We start from the raw sequence: 14,086 nt of genomic DNA, 5'->3' as shown, positions 1-14,086 counted from the left end.
AATGGCAACTCCAAAATATTGGATTTTTGAAGGAACACTTTTTTCTTTGATAACTTTCTATTTTGAATTTAATCTTAAAATTTTGAAGTTGACTTCCCCTGGAAAGGAATGTATTTCCGTGTGGATTAGAATAGACTACAGGGAATACTTCCATTTGGAAACAGAGGGGCCAGGTTTATTTTATTAGAACTGCTGTGGTATCTTCTGGTTTAATCTAGTTATACATTTGCAGTTAACCATGTAATTAAAATTTTGTTAGCTTTTTTCTGAATATGATTGAGCCTATAATTTTGAATTAATTTATTGACCTAGTGTGATTGCTTTATTTATGCAGTTTTATATGTATTTATATATGACTGGTTGATTGCCTAAAAATATAATCTAGATACTTTTTACATATCATTTTATATTAAAACATTTTCCGTACATAGTATTATGTTAGAAGAAATTGACAGGGGCTCAAAGAAGCCTTTGTACAGCTTGTTAATGGTATTTCATGCTAGGTATGGCTTCAGAGTGTTTACTCTTAGAACTTCAAAACAGAGATAATTGTGAATATTACATACAGATATCTACAATAAAAATAAAACTATGGAGTTATATTGCAGCTTTTGTTTTAATGTGATCTTTAATCTTCCATTTACTATATTTTGTAATTGAAATGAATGATCTCGTAGCTAATCATTTTATAGGCTTAATGGTGTGTTTATTTTGGAGTTCTAGAAATAGTAAAAGCTGGTTGTGTTTGGTATTTAGTTAGGATCTTTTTTGCTTTTTTTTTCTTTTTGGCTGTGACTGCATTATGCAGAAGTTAGTTCCTGGGCCAGGGATCAAACCCATGTCACAGCAGTGACAATGTCAGATCCTTAACCTGGTAGGCCACCAGGGAACTCCTAGGATCATTTATATCAGTAGAACTTTTTACAGCAAACTACCAAGAATAAAAGAGAATGCAAAGCTATTTCAGATAATAGGATATAGTAAAGCTGCTTCTCATGACACTCTCTAGAGTAGTAATCCTCAAATTTTTATTTCTTTTAACATCATTGTGGAATATTTTTTTTTAAATGTAGATTCCTGGGAGTCCCACTGTGGTACAATGGGTTAAGGATCCAGGTGTTGTCTCTTTGGTGGTGGGAGTTCAATCCCTGGCTTGGCGAAGTGGGTTATTAATCTAGCATTGCCACGGTTGTGGCATATGTTACAGCTGTGGCTTGGGTTTGATCCCTGGCCTGGGGATCTTCTATATGCCATGGGTGCGGCCAAAAAAAGAAAGAAAGAAATGTAGGTTCCAAGGCGTTCCTCCATTGAGCTCCTCTAGAATAGGCTGGATAAACTGCATTTTGTTTTCATAAATGCGACCTAGATTATTATGAGATATTTGGAATACTTTGAGAAAGTTCCAGATTTAACAAATCAGGATTCTTGAAATTCTTGCTAAGTATTCTGACAAGCAATTCAGTCCTTATGCAAGAAGTATTTACAGAACTCCTACTTTGTGCTGTGTACTGTATGGCTCTCTGCCTGTAAATTCGTAGACTAAAGCATACTTTAAAAAAGAAATTCTCTGATTAGATGAATGTAGTACATGTTCATTGTCATACTGTGAAATGAAGAAAGTGGAAATCTTGGAACTATTAACAGAAACTACTTTTTTTCTTTTTTCTTCTTTTTTGCCTGCCTTGAGGCATACGGAGTTCCCGGGCAAGGGGTCAGAACCAAGCCACAGTTGCGACCTAAGCTGCAGCTGTGGCGATGCCACATCGTTAAACCGTTGTGCTGGGCTGGGGATTGAACCTGTGACCTGTTGCTCCCAAGATACCCCTGATCCATTTGCACCACAGTGGGAACTCCTAACAGAAACTGCTTTAATGATTGCTTATTTTTGCCTAATCTTTCCTTTATCTGAATGCTTTTAAGAAAATGGGGAAATACAGACTTTCAATCTCATATGTGTAATACCATATGAGGAGTTTTCAGTGTTATTAAATAGTATTTTAATATGGCTTTTAAATGGCCGAAAACTAATGTTTCATTGTATTATTTAGATATTTAAACAATAATTATTGCCATTATTATGATAAACATTGTTATACATAAGTTATTATTTCCATCTGTGATTATTTCCTTATTAGAGTGAGTTCCTAGAAACTGAGTTATTAAGTTGAAATTTTATTTATTTATTTGTCTTTTTTTTTTTTGGTCTTTTCTAGGACCGCAGCATATGGAGGTTCCCAGGCTAGGGGTCTAATCAGAGCTATAGCTGATGGCCTACGACACAGCCACAGCAACGCAGGATCCGACCTGCGTCTGCAGTCTACGCCGCAGCTCACAGCAATGTTGGAACCTTGACCCGCTGAGCAAGGCCAGGGATCGAACCTGCAGCCTCATGGTTCCTAGTCGGATTTGTTTCCGCTGCACCATGACGGGAACTCCTGAAATTTATTTAAAAATATATTTAGAGGACTTTGATATACATTTCCATGTAATCATAGTCTTCATTCCCAACTATGGTTCTTCACACACCTCTACTCCACTCCTTTTCTTTAGCTGTTCATTTTCCATATGACTGAAGTGTTTTATCATTTAAATCTGAGATATCTTTCCTTGGACAGTTTTTGTTTTTTTTTTTTTTTTTTTTTGTCTTTTGTTGTTGTTGTTGCTATGTCTTGGGCCGCTCCCGTGGCATATGGAGGTTCCCAGGCTAGGGGTCGAATTGGAGCTGTAGCCACCAGCCTACACCAGAGCCACAGCAATGCGGGATCCGAGCCGCGTCTGCAACCTACACCACAGCTCACGGCAACGCCGGATCGTTAACCCACTGAGCAAGGGCAGGGACCGAACCCACAACCTCATGGTTCCTAGTCGGATTCGTTAACCACTGTGCCACGACGGGAACTCCTTTTTTTTTTTTTTTTTTTTTGGACAGTTTCTTTAAATCTTCTTTTATTTTCATTTTGCCTACTTTAAGAGTTGGCCAGTTTCATTTTACTTCATTTGGGCTGCATGAGTTTTCCTTCATTATCTGTTGGGTCCATTCAGGATTTCTTTCTACATTTGCCCTCTACAGAATTGCATATGTTCTGTGTTCTCCCTTACTGTTTTATGCCTACAGTATTGATTCATACCTATTTCAGATAGATAGTCCACTTGATAATAGTTACTTGAAATTTGTTGATTTAGACAATGTATAATGACAAAGATTTCTATTAGTTCAGTAGCGTTTTATCTTATTCTCACTAAAATCTTCATGCTTTAGGAAAATAGTAGTACATTTATTTGAGACACTTTTCATTCTATTTAAATATGGTGCTAAATCAAGTGCAAAAGACCATAGCTGTCTATATGATTTTTATTGCTAGTGGTAAAATAAAGAGCAATAAAAATTAATTGCTATTACACCCTCTTTCCCTGAAACCCTTGCCACTCATTTTGTAAACCCAGGGAAGAGAAACAAGGTCACAAGTAAATGAGTCATCATTGGTCTTAAGGTACACAGGGGACAATAGTAGTATTCATTTACCTTTTAAGACTCTAGGTAGAGTGGTTGTCCCTCTCTACCTGTAGTCTTAAAAGGAAGGAATTGGGGGAGGGAGATGGAGAAGAAAAGAAATCCAAGGCAGTCACAGCTGAGAAGAGACTGGTCTCCTTGCTAGAGTGCTATCATTGGTGGGAAAGAGTTTATATTACCTAAGAATGAAATAATGCTTTTTATTGTTAATAATCAGTCCAGATACCTTACAGATTTGTGTTACCTGTAAATCATATGCACTTGCCCCTCATGTGCATCTGCTGCTGTGCCAAGTAATAGGATAGTGAGATAAGTCAGATTCGACCCCTCTCCTCACAGTCTGATGAAGAAGACATACTAGTAAATAAACAAATATAGAACAGGGAGATAAAGGCTCTGATAAAGATTAAGGACAGGTTGCTGTTAGAACAACTTAGGTGAGGGGATGGTTAGGAATTGCAACAGTTTGTAATTATATGACAATGTAAATATATAAATATATGTACACAGTATTTGCAAAGATGAAAAGCATTAGAAGTCAGATCTTGAACCTTAGTTCAGAGTACAAAGGAGGTTGCTACTTGGTCTCTTAAAATTGTATGACTACAGATAGTGGAGAATTGATTCCTTTTTTCCAGCTGACCAAGGTTCATTGTGCATTCGTTGGTCCTTTCATCACCTTCTTTAGCAATATAGTTTATCCACAGAGTTTACCACTTCTTAAGATATTTTTGGTAATTGTTGGAAATTGAAAAAGTATTTTGAAAAGCTTCAGTGAACGTCTTGAGCATCTGTTGAGAAAAGATTTGTTTTTTTTTAGACAACCAAGTCATTCAGTATTAAGTGGGAGTAAATAAGGTTAATTATTAAGCAATGTTTTTACCACATTTTACTCAAATAATGAGGTGTAGTAAAATGATGAAGCTGGTGTGTGTGTGTATGTGTGTGCGTTTGTGTGCGTGCACATAAACTGGGCCTGAAGTTTCTGTCAGAGAAGAATTCTAGAATGTTCTAAAGTGGTAGTCATTTCCAGTTAGGTATATAAAGCTAGGTACATAAATTGTTCACTTGCATTTTATATGCATGTAAGTTTCTCCTCCTTTCCTTCTTTCCCTCCTTCATTTCTCCCCTACTTCCATCTCTGGGTTCTCCTTTACTTTAATAGTCACTCTGCATAGCATGCTGATCTATGGGATTTCATACTTCCTGGGTGTGTTAAAATAGTGGAAGTCACTGAATTTGCATACAATGAATTTATTTCATGTCATTAATTCTTGATAGAAATTGGTTTATTGGGCCTGATGACAGGGATAATTGGTTGGGTACTGGCTTCATATACTGGATATGCATGATATTTGAAGTGAATATATTTATACTTTTCTGTTTTAATACATAATTTTTAGATTTGGGGAACAAAGATCATTTTTGTCTAAAATATATTAAACACATCTCTCAAAGTTTAATTAAATGCTATGTAATGTTCATGTTTATCTCTAGACATTTAATAAGATGTCCATTAATTCTGACTTTTTCTGAGAAATAAGGTTTATAAAGGGCACTTATTAGCAAAGAGGTCTTTCTTAGTTGCTGTTGAAAAAGTTGAAAGCATTTCCAACTGCAACCTTAACCTCTTAGTTTTTATTGTGTATTAAATTCTCAAGTTTTCTTTTTTTTAATGTAAATGCTGATTTATGTATGTTTGTGTGTTTTTTTTTCAAAGGATATGTGGGATTGGTAAACCAAGCAATGACTTGCTATTTGAATAGCCTTTTACAAACACTTTTTATGACTCCTGAATTTAGGAATGCATTATATAAGTGAGTATTCAAAAAAATTATATAAATAAAATTGATTTAAGAATGAAAATATAGTTTTTAACTAATTAAATCTTTTTTCTTCCTTGCATGGGACATGTCTCGCTTCTTAAAATGTACCTTGAATAGTATATAAGGATCTTAGATAGGCATATGAAAAATTTGTGGGGAGAGAAAAATCAGAAGTAAATAGACAGCAAAAGGATAAAATTAATAAGATTTACATTTAAGATAAATTACTGGATTTAAGCTTCCCTCACTTTGACCTTTAATGCCTTTATGAAGAAATATATTACCTGCTTTTGGACATAATCTGAATATGGAAGCCATAATCTCCTTTTCTTCCACCGCTCAATTTTTTTAGCTCTTAAGGGCCACACTCGTAGCGTATGGAGGTTCCCAGGCTAGGGGTCTAATCGGAGCTACAGCTGCTGGCCTACACCACAGCCACAGCAATGCAGGATCCAAGCTGTGTCTGTGACCTACACCACAGCTCACAGCAATGACAGATCCTTTACCCTCTGAGCGAGGCCAGGGATTGAACCCGAAACCTCATGGTTCCTAGTTGGATTTGTTTCCACTGCGCCACAATGGGAACTCCCCTCCTCTCAGTTTAAGAAAAATGTTTTTTGGAGTTCCTGTTTTGTGGCGCAGTGGAAACAAATCCAACTAGGAACCATGAGGACACGGGTTCAGTCCCTGGCCTTGCTGAGTGGGTTAAGGATCCAGCATTGCCGTGAGCTGTGGTGTAGGTCATAGACACGGCTAGGATCCTGTGTTTCTGTGGCATAGGCCGGCAGCTGTAGCTCCCATTTCGACTCCTAGCCTGGGAACCTCCATATGCTGTGGGTGTCACCCTAAAAAAAAAAAACCAAAAAAATAAAGAAAAGAAAGATGTCTCTTTAAACTTTCAAAGTTTGTTTTTAATTAAAATATAATGCAGCTGTTCTGTATTTGTGTGTGTGCATTTTTAAAGGACTTTATTTATATCAGATGCTTTAAAATACTCTGTGGAGATAGTATATTTAAATAAATCCTAAAGTCAGACATATGTTTTTATGAGTATCCTCTTATAATACTTTTAATACACTCTTGCTTTGTGTACTTCTTTATTACATGAATAACTTTTGTTTTTTTATGACAATTGAAATACAGAAAAACTGATTTTTTTCTCCTTTTTGTGTTATTTTTGAATAACACCTTTGTAATTACTGTAAATATGTATTTAATGTATTTTTGGAACTTTTAATATTATTGGTTGTAATGTTCAAAGAACATTATATTACCATTACATTCATATGTAGACTTATCATCTGAATTTACTTATAAAAGTTGACATGTTTTTCATTTGGCAAGTATTTGTTACCCAGTAGTGTTTATATGCTAGCTAGACTTGGTAGATAGAGATGAAGTTAGAAATAAGTCTTTGTTCTTAAGTAATTTACAGATCTCTTTACAGTAGCAATGTGTGTATGTATAAAATAGTTTAAATAACATGTAAGGACATCTAAGTGCCATGAGAATTTAGAGAGAAGGAAGATTAATGAAACTTGGGAAAGTGACCTAGTGGAATAAGTAGAACTTTAGGTAGATCATAAAGATAGGTAGAGTTTAGCCATGTTGAGAAGAAAAAGAAGGCATTGTTGACAGGAGGACTTGAAAGAGCAAAACTGAGTGATAGTACATGCTACCTTAATTTTAGTTATTTGTATCAGGTACTGTCTGAGCACTTTACATATAGACTTAATAATAATTCTCATTGTAACTATATGAATTACATGCATTACATACATTTTACAAAAAAGGTAACTGAAGACACAAGAGAGGTTAGTTTGCCGGAGGCCACACTGCTAGATATCAGAATCCATTACTCTATTCTATGTACTCTATTCTATGTATTTTAGTTGATGCCATAAGTATAGTATGTTGTAGGGGCCTCGAAGAGATCTGCTTAACTGGAGTTTTTATCAGAGTAGTACTGGAAGGTGAGGTCAAAAGATGAAACCTAGAGCCTGCCCTAACAACTGGAACAAAATAGTCCACTGTAAGGTGCCTGCTTTGGGAAGTATTTCTTAGTAATGGGGATCCCAGGAGCTTAACCGTGAATTCCACCCTAAAAGTGGTGGTGTGTGAATATACAGCATTGTGGAGAAGAGTAACAGTGTAGTCAGGTCTTTTGACTCCGCAAACATGTTGCATACTTACTATATGCCAAGAACTCTTACTAGAGAGGTAAATTAGACAACTTTCTTCCCTTAGACCTTCCATAGGTCAGCCTGTAGAAATGAACTCATTTCACAGTCATACAGGCCATGAAGAAAATAAAGCAGAGCAGTGTGGAAAGCGTAACTGTCAAGAGGTGGGGTGAGTAGTTAAGGAGGGCCTTTCTGAGGAAATAGTATGGACTTGACAACTCTTGTCAAGATATGGGGAAAGAACATTAAAGGCAGAAAAAATTCGAGTGCAAAAGCCTTTGAGGAACAAAAGCAGTCTAATTATGACTGGAGCCCTGTGAGTGGAGGGGTAGTGAGACATCAGATTAAAGGGGATGCCTTAGAGATTGTGAAAAGAGAATGAAGCTTATTGCAGGTGGAGAAACAAAACCTGAGAGCCTGATCGTGTTTCATAATCTGGAACCAAGGAAGGGGTGGCTCCTTTAGAAGGCTGGACCTCATTTGACTATAGACGGGGTAGCACTCATATGGAAGACAGAGCTCTATTTGTTTATTTTCTTCATTTGTTATATAGTGGTCACAGAGAACCTACCATTTTAGGTGTGTAGGCATGTTAAGTAATATGTTAAATATGTTGTTTTAAGGATGTTTTTGTAGTGCAGCGTGCAAGATTGGTTTGAAAGATGGGGAACCCTGGAGGAATCTTTTATTAAACTAGGCATGGATAGGTAAGGGTTAAAATGAAGATGGTGGCAGTGGTTATGATATTTCAGATTGAAAATTGATAGGACTTAGTGACAAATTTTATTTAGGAGTAAAAGAAAGGGAAGGATCAAATATGACACTAAAGTTTCTAACTTAGATGACTGGAGTAATGAATGGCAAGAACCAGCAAGACTGAAAACATTTTAAGGTGCTTGTACTAGGAATAAAGGACAAATGAGAATTTAGTTTTATATCAGAGTGATTCCTCTCTACTAGTGAATTTCCCTTGTAGAAAATTTAAGCATTCCTTTTTTTTTTTTTTTTTACTTCACTGTTCTTAACAATTACTGGGAGAATTTTAGATCTTATGTTGTCAATTATAAGTCTCTTCTGTTGAGGAAAGTAAGAATTAAAGAGGGCCAGGGATTGAATATAGAAAAGCGGAGCATTAAAGCAGATGCCATAATGTGTAGAGCTATTTTCAGGGAAGTTTTGAAGAAAAAATGTGAAATGTATTCCATTGACATCTGCAAGGCAAAAGGGAGCTCTAATGTAAAAAGACAGGCCAGATCACAGAACTGTGATTAATAAGCCCTAAAATAAGAAAAGTGTTGGAAAGTTTTAGCATAAGGACATACCAAAAGAAGCAAAAAAGCCTTGTAGTATGTTTGTAAACTGCAGCAGAAGGAAATTAATACTATAGCCTCCTTTTGAAACAAAAAAATTTCTAGTGAGGAAGTAGAAAGTAATAATCTGATTGCCAACTTAGGATAAGAAAACCACTACTGTTATCTTATTTTGTCTTTGACATTTTATTTTATTGAATATAAAATTATTTTAAAGACTTGGTGGGTGATTTAGTCTCCCAATCTTATGTTTTCCCAGGAATTCTAAGTTCTTTAGTTAGGAATTTGATTGTTGAGACAGTCCCTGTAGCTAGGGCTAGACCGATGTTTATCTAATATTAGTTTTTGAGGGTAAAAATCTCATCCGTATTATTTAATGTACTTATCTTTTTAACACTTCTTATCATGGAAAATTTCAAACATATTAAAAAATAGTGCAATAGTATAATGAATTCCTCTGTACCCATCACCCAACTTTGGATGTGATCAACTCATGATCAGCCTTTTTTGTCTGTAATCTTCCACTCTGTTTATTGAGAAGCACACACCCATCATGTATGTAAATTATATCTCAGGTCAGTGATAAGATTTCCCTGATTGCCTCATAATTTTTTTAAAGAAACAGTCTGTTCAATTCAGGATCCTTATGAGATCTATGCATTGAAATTGATTGATAAGACTTTTAACCTATTTAATCTGTTTTTAATCCCCTCCCATCTTTTATCCCTATTGTAGTTTATTCCTTGAAAATATATATCTGTATTGAAAAAGTTGGCATTTGTCCTGTATTTTCCATAGTTTGAATTTTGATGGTTGAATGCCATAGTACCAGTTAATGTTCTGTTCCCTGTATTTTTTGTGAGTTAATAATTATGACAAAAATCCTGACCAGATTCATGTTCAACGAATACTTTTAAACAATCTTTGCCTTTTATTTATGTTGCCTTCTTAGGCTTTTTCTCTAAGATTCTACATTTTTACTGAGTTTATGAATTAGAGGAACATCATTGTTTTGTTAACTATAACTTTAGTTAATAACCAAACTCCATAAAGCCTCCAGAGTTAAGATCTTGCATTTGTTATGATGTTAATATTAATTAAGCTTTAAAGAATAAATATGTTTTATAAATAATTTTCAAACATTTCATTTCAATAGGTGGGAATTTGAAGAATCTGAAGAAGATCCAGTGATGAGTATCCCATACCAACTTCAAAGGCTTTTTGTTTTGTTACAAACCAGCAAAAAGAGAGCAATCGAAACCACAGATGTTACAAGGAGCTTTGGATGGGATAGTAGTGAGGGTACTAAATCTCTTACAATGATAAGTTTTTGTAGTAGTCAAAGGAATTCTGAGAGACCATACTGTAAACAAATAGCACATATTACCATATTAATTAACCTTAACCTCTATACCCTAGTTAATCTCTACACCTTAACCTTTTCATTGCTTCTTAGCTGGCATTTAAAAATAAATTTAAGTGCTTAGGCATAAATTTTTGACCAATTAAAATTTTATTTTAAAATAAGTTTGGTTATACTTTTCTGTGTATTTAAACTAAAATTGTAAAAGTAATAAATAAAAAAATCTTAGATTTTTATTGACATTTATTAACTCTACAGTGAAAAATGAAAATAGTAAATATCGTAGCACCATAAGGCATATGATATTTATAAAATACTAAGCTCTCTTGATTCTTTTCCTTGTGATTGCTTTTCTATGAGTGTAATATATATTTTGTGTTCTTTTTAAAGTTACATTATTTTGTATAGACATTGCCATGTTCCTGACAATTTGGTCTTAAAAAACTAATGTTTCATTATACTAAATTAATATCTATTTTTAATTAAATTTTTTCTTAAAATAGCTTGGCAGCAGCATGATGTACAGGAACTATGTAGAGTCATGTTTGATGCTTTGGAACAGAAGTGGAAGCAAACAGAACAGGTAATTTATTTCTCAGGTTGAGGGGAATGTTTTCAAACAATGTACTCATTACCTTAAAGTGACTTTATTCTATTGGAATGTTTTAAAACTTGGCATTAGTACAGTTGTTACAATACTGAATGGGAAATTGAAAGTACTAGATTCCCACTTGGCCATTAACTGAGTCCTAAAGATCCTCATTAAATGACTCTAGACTTCAGTTTCCTTATCTTTAAAATAAGGATGTTGGGCCCTATGATCTAGATGGTCTCTTTTTAGCTAAAAACTATATTAGCTAAAAACTATATAATTTGTACATGTGTGTGTTGGGAATGATTGCTGAACAGTATTTTCAGATATATGCTAAGTAAATTCAATGTTTTATCTATAGCATATTATAAACTATACAGTATAAAATGTAATCATCTAGGAGTTCCCTCTGTGGCACAGTGGATTAAGAATCTGACTGTAGCAGCTCAGGTCACTGCAGAGGCGCGGGTTCGATCCCCAGCCTGGCACAGTAGGTTAAAGGATCCTCTGTAGCTCGGACTCAATCCCTGGCCCAAACTTCCATATGCTGCAGGTGTAATCATAAAAATATATGACTATATATTTGTCTAACATTACCTTCTTTTTGACTAATGTGGTACATGTCATATTGCTGTTTACATTTAGGATCCTTGTTAATCTGATCCTTTTCTTAACCAGTGGAAGGAGGAGCAGGTTCGAAGTGGGAAGAACATTAAATATATCATTGTGATGAGGCACAAGGCCGAACTAGGTGGAGCTCAGGACTCAGTGCAGAGGAGGGTTTATGCTAGACGCAGTCAGATAAGATCATTAGGGACTAAAAAAAGGGGGAGAGTCTGGAAGATAGCCTGGAGGATCTCCTTTCAGAACTGTTATGATGGCTTGGACTAGAGTTTTTCAAACTAGATTGTGATCTGTGAAGAAGTTATAAAATCAGTTTAGTGATTCTACACCAGCACTTAAAAAAAGGGGAATAAATAGAGAAGCATAAGAGAAGTGAGGTTAAGTCATTAAGTATTGTTTTATGCAATTTTATTACAGTCACATGTACTGAGTTGCAGTGTAAGTTATTTTCTTATTGGTTGCTATCAAAACTGAAAAACACCATGGGAGTTCCCAAGGTGGCTCAGTGGAAACAAATCTGACTAGTATCCATGAGGACTTAGATTCGGTCCCTGGCCTCACTTAGTGGGTTAAGGATCTGGCCTTGCCATGACCTGTGGTGTAGGTCACAGACATGGCTTGGATTTGGCATTGCTGTTGCTGTGGCATAGGCTGGCGGCTGCAACTCCCATTCGACCCCTAGCCTAGGAACCTCCTACGCTGCAGGTGTGGCCCTAAAAAGACAAAACAAACAAACAAACAACCCCCATCCCGAAAAACACCAGGTTGAACCACTTAAAAATGCCCTCTCAGATATAGAAGACATGACTGGGGCAGGAGTTCCGTTGTGGCTCAGAGGTTTACGAACCCAACTAGTATCCATGAGGATGCAAGTTTGATACCTGGCCTGGCTCAGTGGGTTAACGATACTGCATTGCTGTGAGCTGTAGTGCAGGTAGCAGACGTGGTTTGGATTCCGCATTGCTGTGGTTGTGGTGTAGGCCAGCAGCTGTAGCTCTGATTCGACCCCTAGCCTGGGAACTTCTCTATGCCGTGGGTGTGGCTGTAAAAAGACCAAAAGAAAAAAAAAAGCTATGATTAGGGGCAGGTGAATGAAGAAGCTTTCATTAGTAAATGGTGTTAGAGTAGACAGTGATGGTAGATCCTAGTTTGAAGACTTGTCAGCCCTAGGTGTAAATTTATCAAAGAGGAAAACCGTAATGCACTTTCTTTATCTAGTCTTACCTAGGAAAGATTAAAAAAAAATTTTAAGTTCATTTAATGATCTAGTTTCTGTATATAATCTATAGGATTGTGTTTCAGTAACTTTATATAGTATTAGGGGCTGTTTCTTCCTTGTGGATCTGAAGGTACCCTTCCTCATTACATCCCTCTGTGCATCAACGCTTCTGTTAAGATCAGCTAGGGCATTCCTTCTGAGTTCCCAAGTTTTGGTACAAGAATCTTAAGGCAAAACATTCACATGGAGGGTCCTACTTAGGGAGTTACCTGCCTCCTTTAGGCCAGAAGAGCCCCCATTTGGCCAAGTTTGGGGGTTAGATGAGAGATCCATTCCTAAGGTGAGGATATTTTGATGGAGGTGGATTTTTAAGATTTTTTTCAATTTCTGTACATTTTAAAACATTAATAGTGTATTTTCCCTTAAATTACTTTGTGTGTATTACTGAAAGTTTTATTTGCACCTTGAAATAGAGGATATGATTTTAGAAATCAAAGTATGTATTGTGAAGGAGGTGATATGTATATGTAAAGCTATAAAAATAGCCAGTTATTTAGTTGTGTAATTATCAGTATGCCTAAAATGATAGATTAGAGGGTATTCTCATCCTAAAGGCAAGATAATACAGGCTTAATATTAAAATAAATTGATAACTGATTTCAACCAAACATATTTTAATAGTGGGATTTTTGTGATATGAGAATTAAAGTAGTTAATTTTTACACATTCTTTATTGATTTTTGTTAAGCCTTGATTTTTTAAAATAGAATTTTAGATAAATCTTAATGTCTTCTAAAACCTCAGTCAGTATCCTTTTGAAGTTCATTCTAAAAGGCATGACATATTGGTAAATTATTTTTAAGGAACCCTTTTAAAAATGCAAATGTTCTTATTTTTAGGCTGATCTTATAAATGAACTGTATCAAGGCAAGCTGAAGGACTACGTGAGATGTCTGGAATGTGGTTATGAGGGCTGGAGAATCGACACATATCTTGATATTCCATTGGTCATCCGACCTTATGGGTCCAGCCAAGCATTTGCTAGTGTGGTGTGTACCTTTCAGCTGACTGCTTGTGTATCCATACACAGAATACATAATAGCACAGTGGTATATAATCTTTACTAAGGTAAGTATCATCCTAGATACACCTTCTTGGGTTGTTAGTCATTCCTGCATTTAAACTAGCAAAATCTAGAAGATTTTTGACCCTTCAGTGAGTCCTAATAGTGCATGTATAAAAGGGAAACTGAATGCAGATGTACTTCCTCATGGCTTAGTCTTTTATTCTTTCTTGTAGGTGACTAGATTATTATTTCACCTTAGCTTTTTTTTAAACCTCTAAACAGTTTTATTTTTTTGGCTGCACCCAGGACATGCAGCAGTTCCCGGCCAGGGATCAAACCCAGAGCCACAGCAGTGACAATGCTGTATCCTCAACCCCCTGAGTTATAAGGGA

At 35.7% G+C, this 14,086-nt stretch overlaps 1 protein-coding gene across 10 annotated transcripts in view; it reads left to right on the top strand.

The window, feature by feature from the left end:
- Nucleotides 1-14,086, top strand: part of USP47 (ubiquitin specific peptidase 47) — a 131,657-nt gene that overhangs the window by 58,113 nt on the left and 59,458 nt on the right. For 7 of the 10 annotated variants that reach the window (XM_085012013.1, XM_021083316.2, XM_085012011.1 and 4 more), the window contains 4 exons: nt 5,232-5,328; nt 9,987-10,132; nt 10,697-10,776; nt 13,528-13,677. In XM_085012013.1, the coding sequence (XP_084868139.1) occupies nt 5,232-5,328; nt 9,987-10,132; nt 10,697-10,776; nt 13,528-13,677 (473 nt within the window). Of the gene's footprint in view, nt 1-5,231; nt 5,329-9,986; nt 10,133-10,696; nt 10,777-13,527; nt 13,757-14,086 lie in introns of all 10 variants that reach the window. The other 3 variants (XM_085012018.1, XM_085012016.1, XM_085012017.1) reach the window with 1 other exon arrangement.

The sequence above is a fragment of the Sus scrofa genome, chromosome 2 (assembly GCF_054392235.1).
Source record: "Sus scrofa isolate SSC_HxYL_T2T_F1_AM1 chromosome 2, Sscrofa_HxYL_maternal_Yorkshire_Landrace_v2.0, whole genome shotgun sequence".
NCBI classification, from domain to species: Eukaryota; Metazoa; Chordata; class Mammalia; order Artiodactyla; family Suidae; genus Sus; species Sus scrofa.
This window is presented reverse-complemented; position numbering and strand designations above follow the sequence as displayed.